General features: G+C 42.2%; 1 protein-coding gene across 1 annotated transcript; it reads right to left on the bottom strand.

The window, feature by feature from the left end:
* Window positions 1-2391: 2391 nt before the first annotated feature.
* Window positions 2392-18906, bottom strand: GTPBP4 (GTP binding protein 4). Its single transcript, XM_075827425.1, has 17 exons — window positions 18800-18906; window positions 16766-16936; window positions 14067-14170; window positions 13852-13988; window positions 13597-13697; window positions 12624-12716; window positions 11278-11469; window positions 11122-11187; window positions 8974-9063; window positions 8780-8890; window positions 8267-8344; window positions 8125-8176; window positions 7585-7685; window positions 5834-6031; window positions 4150-4215; window positions 3279-3419; window positions 2392-2743 (listed from the first exon to the last, which is right to left on the bottom strand). The coding sequence occupies exons 1-17, from the start codon at window positions 18845-18847 to the stop codon at window positions 2591-2593; spliced, it is 1902 nt and encodes a 633-aa protein (XP_075683540.1). The 5' UTR covers window positions 18848-18906; the 3' UTR covers window positions 2392-2590.
* Window positions 18907-19483: the final 577 nt, after the last annotated feature.

The following is a 19483-nucleotide window of genomic DNA, read 5'->3' as shown; positions in this document are numbered from 1 at the left end:
AGGGAAAAAAAGGTTTCACCATCACAGACGTGGATTCTTTACTGTAAGAGACGTGAGACTGAGGAACTCTACGCCACAGGATGTTGTGATGGTTGATTATTTGAACAAGTTCAAGAAGGGCTTTAATGCCTTTCTTAAAAAATATAATACAACTAATGAGTACTAGACTTCTAGAGATGGGACGTTGATCCAGGGATTTATTCTGCTTGCCGTATTTGGAATACGATGCCTAGCAGCAGGACCTTGTATGCACCGCAGCTTGATGTGGAAGCCTGAGAATATCCAGGAGGGTGGCAGCGGAAGAACAGCAGTGGGTATCTATTTTAAGTTCCAAAAAATTTTGGGGGCGTTGGGCAGTATGAGGTTAGCCTGTCCTGTTACAGCCCTGACCAGACTAAAATCGACACCAGCTAGAGTAGACTGCTGCTATAGTTTACACCCTTATCTGGGGTAAAGTATAATTAATTTGTTGGGCTGTGGGTGCCACCACACCCTTTTACTGTTTTTTAATTTGGCAAGAACGACAAACAGCCCAAATTGACAAGAAAAGTCTGGTCTAGATTGGGGGTGATCTGTCGGAAAAGGTTACACTTAAAGAGACTGTCACCTGTTTATCAATTCCCTATCTCCTAACTAATCTAAAAGGCGCTATGATGCTGATAACTGCAGTGTGATTAGTTTTCAAGAACATTTATTTGCAAAGTTATGAGCATTTTTCTAAATATGCTAATGTGGCTCTAATAGCCAATAGGAGGTGAGACTTTTCACTCTGGGCGGTGTAATGTTTTCCGTATGACGCTGTACAATCAGCATACAGCTTCTCCCCCTACCCTGCCCAGCAACACAGTGTGATCATATAGTATACAGCTTCCATTCCCAACTGTGTATTCAACTGGCGATATCTCTGGTTATGTCACAGCTGGAGCTGCGATTGTGTCATGCCACCAGAAGCACTGTTGTAGGTGGTCCACAGCCCGAGATATGGCTGTTTTACACGATTACCCCTTCCCTCCAGCCTCTCACTGTGCGAAGCAGCTTCTTGCTGATAGGCTCATTTGCATATTTAGAGACTCAACTTTTAAAATAAACGTTTTGGGACACAATTTTCACTAGTTAGATTAGTAATTCCCCATCTCCTAGCTAATCTAGTGACAGATCCTCTTTAAACCAAGATGTTCTACACAGGACTGGCTACGAGTTAATCTGCAGAAGGGAAATAGTCCAGTGTCAGATGACTTGGATGGGCAGGCTGATTGGCCTGTCAGGCCATCTAATTGTGGTGGTCATATAATAAACGCACACTATTTTGGCCGGCGCTCGGTTGCTCCAGTCACAAGGAGCTATGGATGGGGATAAGCGATCATTTCTCTGATCACTCCTCCCCATACGTTCTCATCATGTCGGCAGCTTACACAGGGAGATGTGCTGCCGACAATAATAATATTTTAGTTTTATAAAACGATGTGATCAGCAGATGAACACGCGTTTGATCGTTCATTTGCTGATAACTGCCCTGTATACACAGGGCAATTATTGGCAACAAGAGTTCTATGAACGATAGTTTGCCCAATAATTGGCCCGTGTAAAAGGGCCTTTAGTCTTTATACATGAGATCCAGATCCAAATGAGGAAGATTGAGCTAAACTGTTGCAAAATCAAAGTGAAGGGTTCTGAAGGACTTTTTAAAATGAATCTAAAAACACGCCTGTTTTGCCAAATCTCTCACATTGTCTTTAATACACATTTCTTTAGTTCTTCCAAAATGGTCATTTGTGAGAATGAAAACTTGGATTGGTGAGAAACAAAACAAATATTTTCTAGAACTTCATCTGCAATGTTTCAGAAGTAGGGAATATCAGTTTTAATTTTTTTTAAAAATAAATGGATTAGCAAGAACCACTACAGCCGAATTTATAGCGTTAGGTCTGTTTTTGTCTTGCCAAAAACATTGGTAGAACTGAGGAAAGAAGGAAATCTCTTCCTTTGGGAACAGTTTTCCTACTTCCTTCTGATGACATGTTAGACTGTACTTTTTAGGGCCTGTTCACATCAGCGTTCGCCTCAGACGGAACCGCGGAACGGAAATGTGAACATGCCCTTAACTCAATCTTTTAATTATACGAACACCTAAAAGCAGCACACAAGCCAACACAATATCAACTTGTTTTATTCATTTGTCTGATCAAATAGACACCGGTGGAATATGCCCTACTCGTGGTTTTGGGTTTTTTCAGATACAAGTTAGCTTACTTTTTTTTTCCCCCAGTCATTTTCTTATGAATAAATATGATCAGATGTTGCATATGTCTTTATGACATTTGAGGGCACCAAACCTGGAGACCTTTGAATGCTGCAATGGCCATTCACTCCCAATTCTTACACAACTATAACTTAATGAGAAGTACAAGGGCTCTCTGAAGGTAGGAACATTTAGAACTTGCTCTGACCATGAAGCTAATTCATAGTTAGTCTGTATGGCATACAAATAAAAAAAAAAATCGAGCTTTATAAAAGATGGAGAACATAGCTCCCTCTACACCGGCTGTGATTTCAGCCGTAGACCGGGATGAAGGACGTCCTTGTGACAATCTTATCTTCGGTCTGTGGTGCCAGATTTTCTTTTGCCAGAAAATAAATGTTTGGGCTTCAGATCAAACACGTGTCTGTCTGCCTCGCCTTTCTTGCCCATTCTATTCATTTTCTTCTGAGAATTCTTCATGATCAGCTTTGCTTTCTTGGCCATCTAAGAAACAAATTTATATAGAAAATGTATTATATAGTTTAGAGATGCTGTGACATCTGGAGCTACACGAAACACCTTGTTGCTAAACATTGAGCCAACAGACATAAATAAAAAACATGGTGGTGACCGCATAAAGGGACTGTAATGCTACCAGGAGGCTCAGCCATCATTTTGACGCATTACTAACTACTCAATGTTTGATCGGTGGAGATCCATCCTCTGGGACCCCCCTGCCAATTCAGCGAGCGCAGTGTTTCCATTATTATTTACACAGGCACAGTGGCTTGTCCAATTAGGTGTCTGTGCCTTGCACTGCAATACAACCCATTCAAGAGAATGGGTTTGGCTGCAGAGCCGCCCATACGGACAAGCCGCTGCGCCTGTGTAAACAATGAAGGGTAAGAATGGGCCACCGATTATTTAAGTCCTAGAGAACCCCCTTTAAAATCGATATATTGCATAGAGAGACAGGTAGTAATGCAAGAACTGGACAATTAACTACTCATAAGTACAAGTTATGAAAAGGAGCACCCACCTTTGCATCACGAACCCCGGACTGGTCTCGTGGGGGTCTGGAGTTGCTTCGGCTGCGAGTGACAGAAGTTGGTGGTACAGACTCTTCACGTTTACGTTTTCTTTGTACACTCCTGGATCTTGCTTGTGTAACATAGTGGGTCTGAAAGGCACAGGTGATCATAAAACTCAAACGCCTATTAGCGGAAACATTTTTCTAAAGCCTTCAGCCTAGATTTACAAATAATGGCACCACATGGAGTGAATAGTTTTGTATGGAAACGTGCCATCACCCACAATGTATAAATCTATTACAGGAAGATATTTAACGTTCTTATTAGACCGGGGCTACACGGCGACAGAAAATTGATGTCATGATGCAATTCCCCATGGAGGAAAAAAAAGTTGCAAGCAGTCTTGCGACCATCACAAAAATTGGAATTCCATCTTGGATTTTTTGTGAAAGTCGCAACTTTTTCCCCCTCAATTAGGGAATATTTGAAGTCTTCTCACAATTGCTGTTTTAGTCACTGCCTAGCCTCAAACTAGTCAGGACAGGTCTGCTGAGAACTCAATATAAAAACACAACTGGAAAACTGGAGCAAGAGACTCCAAAAAACCTGTTGTAGGTGGCAGTATATTTATTAAGCAACTGAATATCTGGACCTCTATAAACACCAGTGAGCAGCCTAACTGGATCTCAAGGCAACTATGATACCGCCGAGCTTTCAATAGGCCAGACAGAGCAGCTTTCAGATCTGGCTAGTCGGGTAGACTCCTCTCTATGGTATCAATGAACCCCAATAGGAATTTACATATTACAATACAATGTTGGAAATTTATAAAATTCTGTTGTATTCAAGTCTCAGTTCCAGGATTCAATAACATTTTACCTCATTTTGCTCAGTCATATCAAGGCCAAGATCACTCATCTCTTTCTCTAATGTCTTGCGTTGCACCTGTTAAAAGAATAAAAAAATATATATTTTTGGCACAAATATCTTTAAAGGAACAGTGTTACCACAATTTTTTTTTAAATATGTTAAAGATATTAGTGCTTTATTAAAAACGTTTGGATTCATTTGTGTGTTTGTGTGTTACTTTTTCTTATTTTTACACTTTTTCTTCCCTATGGGGGCTGCCATTTTTTTTTCCATTTCTGTATGTGTCGATTAACGACACATACAGACATGGAATACGGCAGCTCCAGTCCCATAGGGACTGCGAACGGGGCCCGTTCCATCCACTAACATGTACGCCGCTGTGTGGGAGCGGCGCATGCGCCGCTCCCACACAGTTCAATTTGAAATGCGCGCCGTCCGGCGCCATTTTCCTGTGGACCGGAAGTCGCGGCCGGACAGTAAGATTACTACTTCCGGTCGCGGCTTCCGGACTTGTGCACATGGAGCAGCGGCAGCAGACGGAGCGGATGGACCGGAGGGAGCGGCGGCGACTGGAGCAGGTAAGGGATTTCTATGTATGTTTGTGTTTCAGTGTGTTTACTACTGTATGTAAACCTTCTACACTGTGTGTTAGCTCAAAAAAATGGCGACACACAGTGTAGGAGGTTAGACCGTTCAAACCCCTCGTTTCTCCCGGCACTAGCCAGGATAAAGGAGGGGGGGTTCTGAGAGCTCACTAGAGCGAGTGCTTTTTACCCAATTTTGCAGCATAAAGCAATGTGGTTGCTTTACCACATGCAATGCTGCAATTTTGGGAATGGCTCCATCTAGTGACCAGCACTGGGAAATATTATAAATTAGAATCCAATTTATAATATTTCCTGACTCGTGAAAAAAAAAATTAGAACAATGTTTAATCACCTACACACTAATTGTTTAACTAAAAAAAAAAAATACATGTTTTGCTGGCAACACATTCCCTTTAAGTGACAGTTCTAGAATTTGTCAGTCGCTCCGGTTTCCCTCCCATGTACACAGAGGAGAAAAAAACGTAACCCGAACGGAACTTTACGTTAATTTATTTCTAGGATTTTTTTGACAGCAAATGCAATATAATCAGTTAGGCTACGTTCCATTCAGCTTCTTAAAAAAAAAAAAAAGCACGTCATGGTCATTCATTAAAGGGGTTTTCCCATCAGGGACATTTATGCCGTATCCACAGGATAGGTCATAAATGAAGGTCGCATCTCTAGGGACCTGCATCTATCTCTAGAATGGGGCCCCCTAAACACCGTTCTACCGCTTTGTGTTCCCGCTGAAGCGTGTGATTTCCGACTGTGTTAGATGAAAACGTATCTCGCTGAGCTACGCTGTTTCCATAAGTCCCATAGAAGTGTATGGCAGTTACAGAAACATCGTATCTCGCATGCTACTCTGCTTCCGTAACTGCGTATACGTCATAAATGTCCCTGATGGGAAAACCCCTTTAAGGTCATTTAGTTTTCATTAAGGTTTTGTTTTTTATCAGTTATATATGGAAACATTGAAGCCAGTGCGAACAATGAATTCAAGCATTTTTATTTACAATCAGTCTAAAACCCCGGAACATGATCCCATCTTTATAATGTTTAATTATAGTTTTGACTGCGTAAACCTTGATTCAGGAGCCACTTACCTTTTTAGCAGTTCTTGGGAGCCGTGGCCCATGAATATCTTTTTCTTTTGAAGCAAGAAACTTTAGTTTTTTCTTATCACGAATCTGCTGAGCAAGCTGGCGAATTTCTGCCATTTCCTCATCCTCGCTTTCATTTTCGCTGTCATATTCACCAGCTGTTTCCTTCAGCTCCTCCTCTTTTTCTAGTTCTTCCAATTTCTAACAAAAGGTAATATAGATATGTGGAGATCAATTATTTGACTCTGCAATCTTTACATATCACTTGGACCAGTTGTCAATATATCCATACATTTCCAGGAGGAATAACAGAGGAACATCACAACGGGGAGTTCTAAGAAAAGATGCTCTAGAATTGTTATTTCATGGGGAATGCAATTATTTACTAAAGCAGACATGTCAGGAGAGGCGACAGGGCCTCTTTAAAGGGATTGTCCAGGATTAGAACAACATGGCTCCTTTCCTCCAAGATCAGAACTACCCCTGACCACAGGTTATGTCTGGTATCGCAGTTGGGCTCTATTGAAGTGAATGAGGCTGCGCTGCAATACCACACAACCTGTCGACAGGTTGTGGTGCTGTTTTGAAAGATTACAGCCATGGACATCTTTAAGAACCTTGTGCCTTTGTATAGAATTAGAAAATATAATCTTCCATTACGTAACATGTTTTAAATGCATTTAAAAGGACTACGGTTTAAGCAGTTAAAAGGTTCATAGTGGACCAATTGTGTGTAAAATGCTTAGAGGAAAGGTGTTGCGAAATTAAATTATATATATATATATATATATATATATATATATAAATTTAATATCTCTAAATAAATTTGCTTTTAGTATGTTATTAAAATTAATTTTATTTATTTGTCTTTTACTTTTTTCTTACTTTTACTTCACTATGGGGGCTGCCATTTCTATTTTCATCTCTGTATGTGTCGATTAACAACACATACAGAGATGGAATACGGCACATACATCCCCATAGAGCATGCGAACGGGAGCCGTTCCATTCACTATAGTGTACGCCGTCTGCATGCGCCGCTCCCACAGTCCAAATGGAAGGTCTTCGGCCGAGCGACATCCGGCGCCATTTTCATGTGAACCGGAAGCTGCGACCGGACAGTAAGATGACTACTTCCGGTCGCAGCTTCTGGACATATGTTCCAGGCAGCGAAGACGCGAGGAGTAGGATCGCAGGCAGCAGCGGCGGCAGGAGCAGGTAAGTTATGTTTGTGTATGTGAATGTTAGTGTTATACTGTGTGATTACCACTGTATCTAATCCTCCTAAACTGTGTGCCGCCATTTTCTGAGCGAATGCACAGTGTAGGAGGATTAGAAGATTCAACCACCTCCTTCTCCTGGCACTAGCCAGAATAAGGGAGGGGGGATTGTGTGAGGACACTGGAGCGAGTGTGTCTACCCCAAATTTGCAGCATAAAGCAATGAGGTTGCTTTACCACATTGCAATGCTGCAATTTTGGGAATTGCTCCCTCTAGTGACCAGCACAGGGAAATGTTATAAATTAGAATCTAATTTATAATATTTCCTGACTTGTGAAAAAATTTCAAAATGTTTAATCACTTAAATACTAACTGTTTAACTGAAAAAAAAAAAAAAATTCTAGCAACACATTCTCTTTAAATGAAATTAGTAAACTAAGAAAAGGTAATAGACGCCAAACCATTTATAAGCTTTACATGTTCTGCAAGATGACGTGCTGTATATACAAGCCAAACACATATTCCAGACTCACCTTCATTATTTCAGGGTCTATGTAATCAGCAACGTTATGTCCCTGCCAGACTTCTGGTATCTTATCATATCTCTCCGTTGGATTCATTATATCCCAGTATTCTTGAAAGTGAAAGATAATTAAACCTCATTTATCTTGTGAATACACAGAGCATCAATGTTTGAAGATCTTTAAGAAATAGAATGTCATTTTTCAAATAAATATCTAAAGGGATTTTCCATTTATTAACATTAATGGCACATCAATTAGACATCGCATAGAGGTGTGATAAGAGGGGGTTGGACTGCTGGGACCTCCACCAATAATGATCCCTGTTCTAAGCAGCTCATATAGAAACCAATCGTTCTCAACTTTAACGGAGGTCCCAGCAGACAGACACACATCGGCCGTGCTTTTACAGGATGTCAAATTGGAAAACCCCTTTAAATTCTCCAAGTTGCCATAAGTAATATCAGCTATATCCATAGATTTATGTAGTAAGTAATGATGAGAGACTGTCACTTATGTGCAGTTTTACAAACATTTAGAAGAATAACTTACTCTGCAGATCCAGGATATAATCATCGCCCAGCTCCATTTCAAGGTCTTTCTCCTAAAAGACACAAATCGAGAAACGTTGGCAAACCCCTCAACATACTTTACATCTACATAAACTTCTTGTGACATATGAAAAAAAACAAACCAATTTCTTCTTTGAAGCATCAGTGTCCATTCGTTTCTTTCTGGTTACAGCTCCCTCTGGTATGAAGGGCGGCCTCACCTAAAACAAATCAGTCACATTTATAGTAAATTAAGGTTACACAAAGTTTATATAACACTCAAAGCAGGATATAGGTACTTTATGGCAATAGCAGGACTATAAGGACTGAATGTGTCCTATGGAGCTATTGAAAGAAAGAGATCAGGTCTTTTCTAGATGTATATACTCTCCTCCTCCTACATAAAGTGGAGAGATCCTATATATTGTCCTGTAAACCAATCTGTAGAACCAGGGACAAATTTACCTATAGGCGATTCTGAGGGAAGGGATATTGACCTTCATATGAAAGCACATGCTGACATTGTGATACAGGCTCCTGAGGTGTAAATCCGGTAGTGATTATAACTCCACATTTAGTGATAATGTAACGATCCTCCTGAGAACATCCAGTCTGCACAGTAAAAAGAAAAAAACAATAACCAGTAGCGATCTCACCTTCTCGTCTCTCTTAGTTGGTACGGCTAGGTGCAGCCTGTTGAGAACGTCATTTACTTTGTTCCCCTTCATCTTGGTTTCCACTCTATGAGCCAGCAGTCTGTCACATGCCTGAGTCAGAAAATAAAAAATATATACTATACTCCATGGCCCTGGGAACATCGCGAATATTAACTATTACAGGCTCAACAAACCTCCATCTTCACTTGAATGACCCCTTCGTCCGTGAGGGTGCTGGTCTCAATGACAGGCAAGCCCTCGTTCTCAAAGTCCTTGAAGATTTTCTGTAGAAAACATTAGTGTTACTGCATATAAGGCATTTACTCTGTTAGGGTATGTTCACATGGCAAACAAAAAGCGGCTGTAAAATATGAAGCGGTTTTCAAGGGAAAATAGCCCCCGATTTTCCGCCGTTTTTTATGCATCGGGTCGTTTTTTACGGCCGTTTTTGGAGCCGTATTTCTATTGAGGCAATGAAAAAACTCCAAAAACGGGTCAAAAAGTGACATGCACTTCAATTTTACGGGGCGTTTTTTACGTGCATTTTATCAACCGCGCATAAAAAAACGCCCGTGTTACTGAAGCGCAGTTTTTTACATTGAAATCCATGGGTAGATGTTTGGAGGCGTTTAGACCCTGTATGTTCAGCCGTTTATCGGGGCGTTGACAGCACAAAAAAATGGTTGAAAATAGGTTGTGTGAACATACCCTTAAAGAGGCTCTGTCACCAGATTCTGAAACCCCTATCTCCTATTGCATGTGATCGGCGCTGCAATGTAGATAACAGTAACGTTTTTGTTTTTTTAAAAGCGTTCATTTTTGGCCAAGTTATGAGCTATTTTATATATATATGCAAATGAGGTTTGAAATGGACAACTGGGCGTGTTTTTATCGTTCTGTCCAACTGGGCGTGTATTGTGTTTTTAACTGGGCGTGTTTACGTGTATGACGCTGACCAATCAGTGACCAGTCAGCGTCATACACTCCTCTCCATTGATTTACACAGCAGCGATGTGCAGCCACATAAACAGAGATTAATGTTAATTGAGTGTCCTGATAATGAATACACACGAAATCCAGCCTGGACGTCATGTGTATTCAGAATCCTGACACTTCTGACTCTTTTCTTTGAGATTTCTAGCAAGGGAAACGAAATCTCTCGAGATTACGGAAGTAAACGAGATTTAGTTTCACTTGCTGGAAATCTCACAGAAAAGAGTCAGAAGTGTCAGGATTCTGAATACACATGACGTCCAGGCTGGATGATCACGTGTAGTCATTATCAGGACACTGTAGTAATGTTAATCTCTGTGTATGTGGCTGCACATCGCTTCTGTGTAAATCAATGGAGAGGAGTGTATGATGCCGACTGTTGTTGCCCAGTTGTCCATTTCAAAGCTCATTTGCATATATATAAAATTGCTCATAACTTAGCCAAAAATGGTTTTTTTAAAAAAAAAGTGTTACTGTTATCTACATTGCAGCGCCGATCACATGCAATAGGAGATAGGGATTTGAGAATCTGGTGACAGAGCCTCTTTAAAGTGGTACATCCAGTCACAGAGCATGTGCGGCCAATCCTGCACCATGTACAGGACTGCGCCTCCCGTTCTCTAACAACCATTTCCCTCATGTGAGAAAGGAATTGCAAATTGAGAGTCATTACCCCTAAACTGAAAAGACTTTTGGGGAATCTTTCCAGGAGGCCAGTCACAACTTATTCAGGATGTCACAAAATATCTGAATATAAAAAAAAGAACTTCAGGTTTAGTACTTGCCTTAATCCGTATCTTCAGTTCTCAATTAAAAAACACATACTGTAGTACTCACTATATGCGATGTAGTAGATTAGCAAAGTCCTCCTCCTTGCAGAGCTTCAACACACGCACGCACACATGCTGCACTCTCCTGAAACTGGTAGAAAAGCTCCAGCGGCAGACAATGCCCTGTGGTCTGTCTCCCAGGAATCCGTATCTACCAGAAAGCCTGTGCTACAAAGCGCCTAATGATTCCAATAGTAGAATGCTTCATGCTGGATCCCTATGATTAGAAGACATGGCTCTGCCGGCTGCTGGAGCTTCTTGGCCAGTTGCAGGAATGTGCAGAACGGCTGTCTGTGCTGCTGGAGGAGGAATCTACTACACGGCTCGCTCGCAGCTTATAGTAAGTACTGCAGATTATGTTTTTCAAATTGACATGAAAATTTTGTGATTTGATGAGGTCAGTAGTGGTCAGGGATGTAAGATCTAGTAACAATTCTTGGTACCAATCTATTATTTATCATCTTTTGTTGTTCTAATTGTCAACATCCCATAAGTATTTTAGGTTTCATACACCGTTACCTGTTCTTCCTCATTGAGTTCAGAGACGCGCTTCACGTCACATTTATTCAGAATAATAATGAGAGGCTACGAGAAAAAGAAGAATAAAAGAAGATGTCGTTTTACTTTGCCGTGTTACAGAAGCGGCAGTTTCCAGCATATGTGACCAGGACTCACTTTATTGGCGAACAGAGGACGGATGCTGTTGAAGAGTTCCACCTGCTGCTCTAAATTGTGTCCACACTGCTCAGATATATCCATGACGTACAGGACGGCGGCCCGGAGGTGAGCCAGGGCAGTGATGGCCTGCATCTCGATGGTGTTCCTCTCCTCCAGGGGGTGATCTAGAATCCCAGGGGTGTCCACTACCTGCAACGTGCCCGATGAGGTCATTTATTTAATAAGATAACAGATCATTTTGTGAAGTGTCAAATGTAAATGGGAAACGGGGTTAAATGTGTCTAGATACAAACGAACATGCCTCTGAAAGTAACTTTTTTTTTATTTAAGTAGATCACTTCTATAACATTTTTTCCAACAACATTCAGGGATTGCGGTTAATACTGTTCACATATAAAATTGAATAGAACAGTGGTCTACAACCTGTTGAGAAGCTACAACTCCCAGCATGCCCGGATAGTCGCCGGTTGGAGAGATATGCTAAACTACAGAAAGGAGACTCATTTTAAAACAATAGCAAAAATAACGTGGTAGGAAGGTGGAAACATTTTATGGTACCAAATACTCAAGCCTTTCTTTAAATTGGCTCTGTCACCAGTTTATAACTGCCCTATCTCCTACCTAATCTAATAGGCGCTTTAATGTAGATACGGTTTTTTGAAAAATGTTTATTTTTGACCAAGTTATGATCCTTTTTAGTTTTATGCTAATTTGTTCTAAATGCCCAATTGGACGTTTTTTTTTTAACCTTTCACCAAGTGGGCGTTGCAAAGAAAAGTGTATGACGCTGACCAATCAGCGTCATACACTTCTCTTCATTCATGCCCAGCTTGTTTCACTGCACAGCGTGATCTCGTGAGATCACGCTGTGACGGGTCTTCCTCCCGCAGGTTCTTCACAAGAGCGACGGAAGAGTCAACAGACATCGCCTCCAGCCGTGTTCAGTCTTCCATGGCTGTGCAGTGAAACAAGCTGGGCATGAATGAAGAGAAGTGGATGACGCTGATTGGTCAGCGTCATACACTTTTCTTTACAACGCCCACTTGATGAAAAGTAAAACGCCCAATTGGGCATTTAGAACAAATTAGCATAAAACTAAAAAGGACCATAACTTGGTCAAAAATAAAAGTTTAAAAAAAAAAACGTATCTACATTAAAGCGCCTATTAGATTAGGTAGAAGATAGGGCAGTTATAAACTGGTGACAGAGACTCTTTAAAACGACCAAAATACTGAAAAGATTATTAAGCTTCTTGCATGCCGGTAAAAATAAATAAATCTCAATTTCCACATAACACATGCAATGTTCTTGGCTGGTAATTCACCTGCCAGATATAAACTCACCTGCCAGCGAAGGTATTTGTAATCCATGTGCCCCACAAATAACGACTTCGTAGTAAAGGCATACGGCTGTACCTCTACATCTGCTCTGGTCACCTGAAAAACATCGTCATCGATTACAAACGAAGTGTGAGGCAGAACTTAATGTGATGTGTTAGGCTGCGTCCACATCATGTTACAGGCCTACGTTTGGCATATACATTGAAAAAGCTTCCAACATATACCCTAAACGTATCCATCCCAGCATAAGCCTAAAAAATGTACTTCTGGCATACACCAGGCCGGTATGAGTCCGTATACTTTTTGCTGAATATAATAGCAAAGCAGACGCTATTCTGTACAGATGGATACAGTAAAAAAAACAAAAAAAACAAACAAACATACAAACAGTATGTTCTTTTCCCTCTGGTAGCCTATTAGCAACGTATGCCATAGTCTGCCTATGCAGTAGCATACGTTGCAACCTTCCATTGGTGGTACATGCCGGAAGTTCCTCCTGACGTTTACCTCCGAGTTAGGGCTGTAGCCTGCTGTGAACAGAGCCGAATATTGTAATATGCTTCATTAATGTCTGCAGCTTGAAATAGAGCAGCAGTGACTATCCATCTTAACCAGAGCCAATGCACACAGATATATTACGGATTAATAATATGGTACTCAAACTGCTATTGGCCTATACTGTACCTCTGTGAGCCCCTAATATAAGGAATCTGAGAAAAAAAACAAAACAACTTTGTGCCACGCTGTATTATGGAGGTACCATACAAAGTCACACGGAACCACAGGGACACCGTGTGCCACTGCACGGGTTCCGTATACACAGCTTTGCCGTGTGCATTAGCCCTTGGGTAAAGCGTGTTACATGAGCAATAGAAGCCAAGCCAACTGTTTTAAAGATAACCATTTCTACCTAGAAGTTTGAAATTTGACGGAAATCCCAAAATGAAAAGGAACACTAAAAAAAAGTTATAACAACCTTATTTATAAAGCTGGATTTGCCGACATTTGGGTAGCCGCAGAGGAGCAGGGTACGTGTGTTGGGGTCAATAGTTGGCAAACGCGACAGATGTTGACGCACTGTGAAAAAACAAAATCGGTTTACAGATCTTGACTTCCCTCTTCTGAAATTACTCTTGTCTAATCTAATAGAGTCTGATAATAACATTCTGCAGGGAATTGATATTCAAACAATATAGTAAAGTCTCCTGAACCATCTCGGAGGTGGCGTTACCTTGCTCCAGGTATTCCAAGCTCTGCTTCTGCCGTTTGATAATCGTACACATGCGACCCAGTGCCGCCCTCTTCAGTTGTTTGCAGCGGTATAAGGAGTCTCCATATTTCATCAACCTCAAATAATCTTTGGCCACACTAAAAACACAAAAGTTGTAAGAATTCATTGAAAGGCATATTTCTGAATAAAAGTGTTTGTGAAAATAAAATCCTCACTTGTCCACTAGGTTCTTGGCGATGTTAATTTGTCCCAATGCCAGCTTGTAGTGGTCTTTATCGTAAAGGACATTCATTAAATCTGCATAAAAAGGATGCACGTCCTATAGAAACAAAACAGACAGCAAAATATGTGTTCAGTATGCAGGCAAACACATTGTAAAGCAACACGTTGTGACTTTACGGGAACCATCTCCTCCTAATTCCCTTCCGCGTCAGCTGCAGATCAAGTAAGGGGAAGGGGCTGGACCTCCCAGGTCTGCCACTGCAGTCAATAGGTAAAATAAGGTGTCCAGGACTAATTGCCTGTGAAGTGTATAGAAATAGCACTGCCGAAGACCACGGAATATGCTAAGCATGGACCTGTGTATGGGATTACATGTGCAACTCCATCAAATTATTGTGACATTTACTAATGTGTCTGCGCCTAAAATGTGTCAGAAAATACTCCACAATTTGGCGCATTTCATTTTAGAACAGACGCTTGCACCTCTTTAGACACTAAAGGGTTCACACGAGCATGTTACGTCCGTAAAGGACAGAACGTATTTCGGCCGCAACACACTGAACACAGTGCAGGGAGCCGGGCTCCTAACATCATAGTTATGTACGATGCTAGGAGTCCCTGCCTCTCCGTGGAACTACTGACCTGTACTGAAAACATGATTACAGTACGGGACAGTTGTCCCGCAGCGAGGCAGGAACTCCTAGCATCGTACATAAGTATGATGCTAGGAGCCCGGCTCCCTGCACTGTGTTCGGTCCGGGACTTGCGGCCGAAATACGTTCCGTCCTTTACGGACGTAACATGGTCGTGTGAACCCGGCCTAAGGAGGAAAAAAAAGTCTAGCACCAAATTTATCATACAGCATGCACCACTGTGATCAATTTGGTTCATCTTCTGACTGCCTGGTCCTAGTTTACACTGTCTACATAAAAGTAGCACTTCCATGCACGCTCACTGTATGAGCACGTGCACAAATACATATATCCAGAACAGTCCAGCAACATTGGCTCCACTACTAGTTACTTCTTGACACGTGTTTGCAATTATTACAAGGTGAGAGACTCATTAAAGACGTCTTCTTTAGGCTTTATTCAGACGAACGGGAAAAACGTCCGTGCAACGCGCGTGAGTTGCACGGACCTATATTAGTCTATGGGGCCGTGCGGACATGTGCGTGATTTTTACTCAGCGTGAGTCTGCTGAAACAAAGTCACAACATGTCCGTTCTTTCAGCGTTTTGCGCGAATCACGCACCCATTGAAGTCAATGGGTGCGTGAAAACCACGCATGCCGCACGGAAGCACTTCCGTGCGTACTGCGTGATTCGCGCAACAGCTGTCAAACTCTGAATGTAAACAGAAAAGCACCACGTGCTTTTCTGTTTACAAACATCCAAATGGAGTGTCATAATGATGGCGGCTGCGCAAAAAGCACGCAGCCGCGCATCATATGCTGATACCCCACGGAGCTGTTAAGTGGTTTTTGCGCACGCAAAACGCCGCATTTTTGCGTGCACAAAAAACGCCACGCTCGTGTGAATGAGGCCTCAGACCATCCTTTTAATTAAAAGGGTCCCCTCACAATCTGGTGATCACAGGGAATATCCAGCGATCAGCAGTAAACTGATTGGGTACCTGGAATTACGGGTTAAATTTCCTTGCAGTGGAAATAAAGCATTACACCATTACCATTGAAATCAATGGACTGTGTGTAATAGACGTGCCGGGTCCTCCAGAGCAAGAGACTCTTCATAGTCTCTTTCTGCTCTGATTAATAGATTTAGGCTCTGTTCACACACTAAAGTAAAAACGGCTGTAAAATACGGAGCGGCTTTCAAGGGAAAACAGTCTCTGATTTTCAGCCTTTCTTAAAGCAAACGTTTTTTTGATGCGGTTTTGGGGCGGTTTTTCTATTTACACAATGAAAAACGGCTCCAAAAATCGGTGACACGCATTTCTTTTTACGGGGCGTTTTTTCAGGCGCCGTTTTTTCAAGCAGCTGCGTAAAAAAAAAACACCCTGTCTGAACGAAACACTGTTTTAGCCATTGGAAATCAATGGGCAGATGTTTGGCGGAGATCAGCTTCTGTTTTTTCCAGGCGTTTTCCGAGGCATTTACACCCCGAAAAACATCTGTAACACTGCGTGTGAACAAACCCTTCGATCCTGAATCCCCTCTATTGATTCACTAGTCTTGCATTTGAAAATGACTTTTTAAAACAAACGTTCCTTATTTCTCTGCAGCACTCAGTATGTCAAGCAGTTTCAGCATCGGTTGGAGGATTCGGAAAAGTTACATTTTCAATACATTGCTTCTTCTCAAGGGTTCGGTACATTACAGAGTTTTGAGTGCAGCCTCCGGTCCGTGCCAGTAGAAACCCCATATTGTCCGATTTAAAGAGACAGGCCTCATTAAATTAAAGCATCCATAAAACGACCTAAGGGGATGTTCACACGGGGCAGCATTGTTAAAATGACACAAAAATGTTTTCCTGTTTCAAAAAAACAAAACAAAAAGAAAACGCCCCGTGTGAACATACCACAATAGCAGTAATTGGTGTACCAGCACCCGCTGAACAGCTAGTTAGAAGAGCAATGATTCTCCACTTCAGTCCTCGAGTCTCCCTAACAGGTCAGGATTGGAGAATATTCCATGGAGAAAACACCCGTGGAAAATACAAACATTTACTTACATCCAATTTAGGGAAATCTGTGAGAATCTGCGAGAGGCGGTCGTGGTAATTCTGCTGGGTGAACTTTACTTTCCTCATATAGAAATGGCGGATCCTGTTGATCTGATAATGTTTGTGAATAACGGTTGGCGTCTTTCTTTGGGTCTTTGACAATGTGAGGTCTATGAAGTCCTGCAAGACACGAACATGAAGTGTTAATAAAACAACATCCAGTATTACATTGTATTGTCCCCTCAGACATCACACACTGGGACGGCTCCACAGTCTGCAGGATCCTCGGCGTCACATATAAACTCTAGTCAATCAGTTGTAACATCAGAGTGGGCAGCGAGTGAGGGTTTTATTATTATACTGGCTGGCACTATATTTTGCAGGAGGAATATCTGCCTCAAAATTCAGTTTGGAAGTTTGAGGCAGATTTTCCTCTGCTTGCACGCCGATTTTCACAGCGTTTTTCGCCCGCGGCCATTGAGCGCCGCGGGCATAAAACACCCCGAAATACGCTTTCTCTGCCTCCCATTTAAGTCAATGGGAGGTCAGAGGCGTAAACGCCCGAAGATAGGGCATGTCGCTTCTTTTTCCCGCGAGGCAGTTTTACTGCTCGCGGGAAAAAGACGCCGACGCCTCCCATTGAAATCAATGGGAGGCATTTTCGGGCCGTTTTTGCGACGCGGTTTCCGCGTCAAAAAACTCGGCAAAATACTCCGTGTGAACATAGCCTTAGGGTATGTTCACACAAGAGTTTTTTTGCAGGCAGAAAATTCTGCCTCAAAATCCCATTCGGAATTTTGGGGCAGATTTTTATCTGCCTGCACGCCATTTGCCACGTTTTTTTGCCCGCGGCCATTGGGCGCCGCCGGCAAAAACTCAACAAAATACGCTTTCTCTGCCTCCCATTGATGTCAATGGGAGGTCAGAGACGTAAGTGCCCTTAGATAGGGAATGTCTCCTTTTTCCCGCGAGACTGTTTTTCCGGACGCGGGAAAACACTACCTCCGCCTCCCATTGAAATCAATGGGAGGCATTTTCGGCCATTTTTTGGCTTGTTTTCCAACGCGGTTTCCGCATAAAAAAACTTAGTGTGAACTGACCCTTAATGGGGGCACTACCTTTAGACTATATTTATGCCAACGTTTCACTTCCATTTCAACATAGTAAAAGTAATACTATAAGATTTTTTTTTTAATTTGCCCCTTTTGCCAATGGATAAAAACAAAACAAAACTAAGCAGCATAACAGACAAATGGCAAAGTGAACAGAACCTTAGGCCCTCTTCACATCGTATTATTGCCTTCGGTCGGAAATGTAGGTTGGGAGGGCTCCCGATATATACCTCCGACGGGCTAACGGACCCATATGGACAGGTTTAGCGTGTATATCAGGGACTTTACCGACATATACAATAAATGTAGGGCCTAACTGATATGAAGGGGGACTACTGACTGGCACTACTACTGGGAAGTGCTGGACACACTGGCGGACAATACAGGGGTGGCTGCTATATGTATGAGGGCGGAGCTTATGTGTAACCTGCTTATGTTTCTGCTGTGTGCACCACATCAATATTCTTCCAAAGCGACTCCTAAAAAAACATTTATTTTTGTTGCCTATATAGAACACTAACATATTTCTCAGCTCTTTACAGAAGTTGTACATTGCTTTTTCCTTATGACATATGGACACGCTGCCCCTGTGACTGCAGCAACAAGGACTGAAAAGTAAAGTATCCATCACACTACTTCTGGCTCCGACTACACGTTTATGGACGGATCCGCCTCCCTACAACCGGACATCCCCAGGAATGACTACAAGACGTGGGTAATGTAACAAAAGTATAAAGAACGCATGGCCGCATACAGGCGGCTGACACTAGAGAGCAGTGACTACACACGGCAGCAGGGCACACACAAACAGCTGCTCTCTCTCCTTCTCCACGTGTCTCTCTTGCGGGGTTATGTATACGAGTCTGGCCTCAGTCCACGCACATGCTGGCGGATATACACAGCGCTGACACATCGGTCACCCTCCACGTACCTTAGCGGACGGGACCACCATAATCTTCTTAAAATTATAGAGCGCCATGTCTGCGGCCCGTCTTGTCCCGGTCCGGAAAGAGTGGAAAAGACAGGAAGCGAGCACACGCGAAGAGACGGAAGCGGAAATGCTCCGGTGATGGCAGAGCCGCCATCATGGACATGGGCAGGCTTGCCCATAGTTGGTTTTGAGTCACATTTCTCAGAAGCGTGGAGCATGTCTTCCGGTTCAGAAATGATCAGACTGTGCACTCCTAAAGGATATATCCACATGAGAAAGCATTTCTTAACGTTTTGCAGCAGCAGTGTTTTCCTTAACTGGTCAGATGTGGCTTTACAGTCAAGGGTATTTTTTTTTTATATCCCTTTAAATAATAGGAGCTAATTTATCAAAAATGTATGGTTATAAGTCACAAAAGCTGCGCCATATTTATCATTAGAGGTTATCTCAGGATGACAACCCCTGGGCATATGCATTATTAGGGGATATAGATGTCATAGAGTGGGTTCCCCAGCTCGGGACCCTCCTCTATGTGTCAGAATTCTGCAAAAGAGGTTGTCTTCGTAAAACACTGGCATAAATGTATTTAATATGTATGTTGGCAAAAATCACAGAGAGAATCCCTTTTAAAAAGACGTCAGCTCGGAGATTAGCCATACCTCCCAACTTTTAAGTATTGCACAG

This window comes from Rhinoderma darwinii, chromosome 5, assembly GCF_050947455.1.
Source record: "Rhinoderma darwinii isolate aRhiDar2 chromosome 5, aRhiDar2.hap1, whole genome shotgun sequence".
In the NCBI taxonomy this organism is placed as follows: domain Eukaryota; kingdom Metazoa; phylum Chordata; class Amphibia; order Anura; family Rhinodermatidae; genus Rhinoderma; species Rhinoderma darwinii.
This window is presented reverse-complemented; position numbering and strand designations above follow the sequence as displayed.

Coding starts and splice junctions, on each gene's coding strand:
- GTPBP4 (XM_075827425.1), bottom strand. CDS start 18,847: ATGGCGCTCTATAATTTTAAGAAGATTATGGTGGTCCCGTCCGCTAAG. Junction 9,064..11,121: donor AACTCAATGAGGAAGAACAG/GTAACGGTGTAT, acceptor TGTTTTCTACAG/AAAATCTTCAAGGACTTTGA. Junction 7,686..8,124: donor TTATATCCTGGATCTGCAGA/GTAAGTTATTCT, acceptor TTCACTTTCAAG/AATACTGGGATATAATGAAT.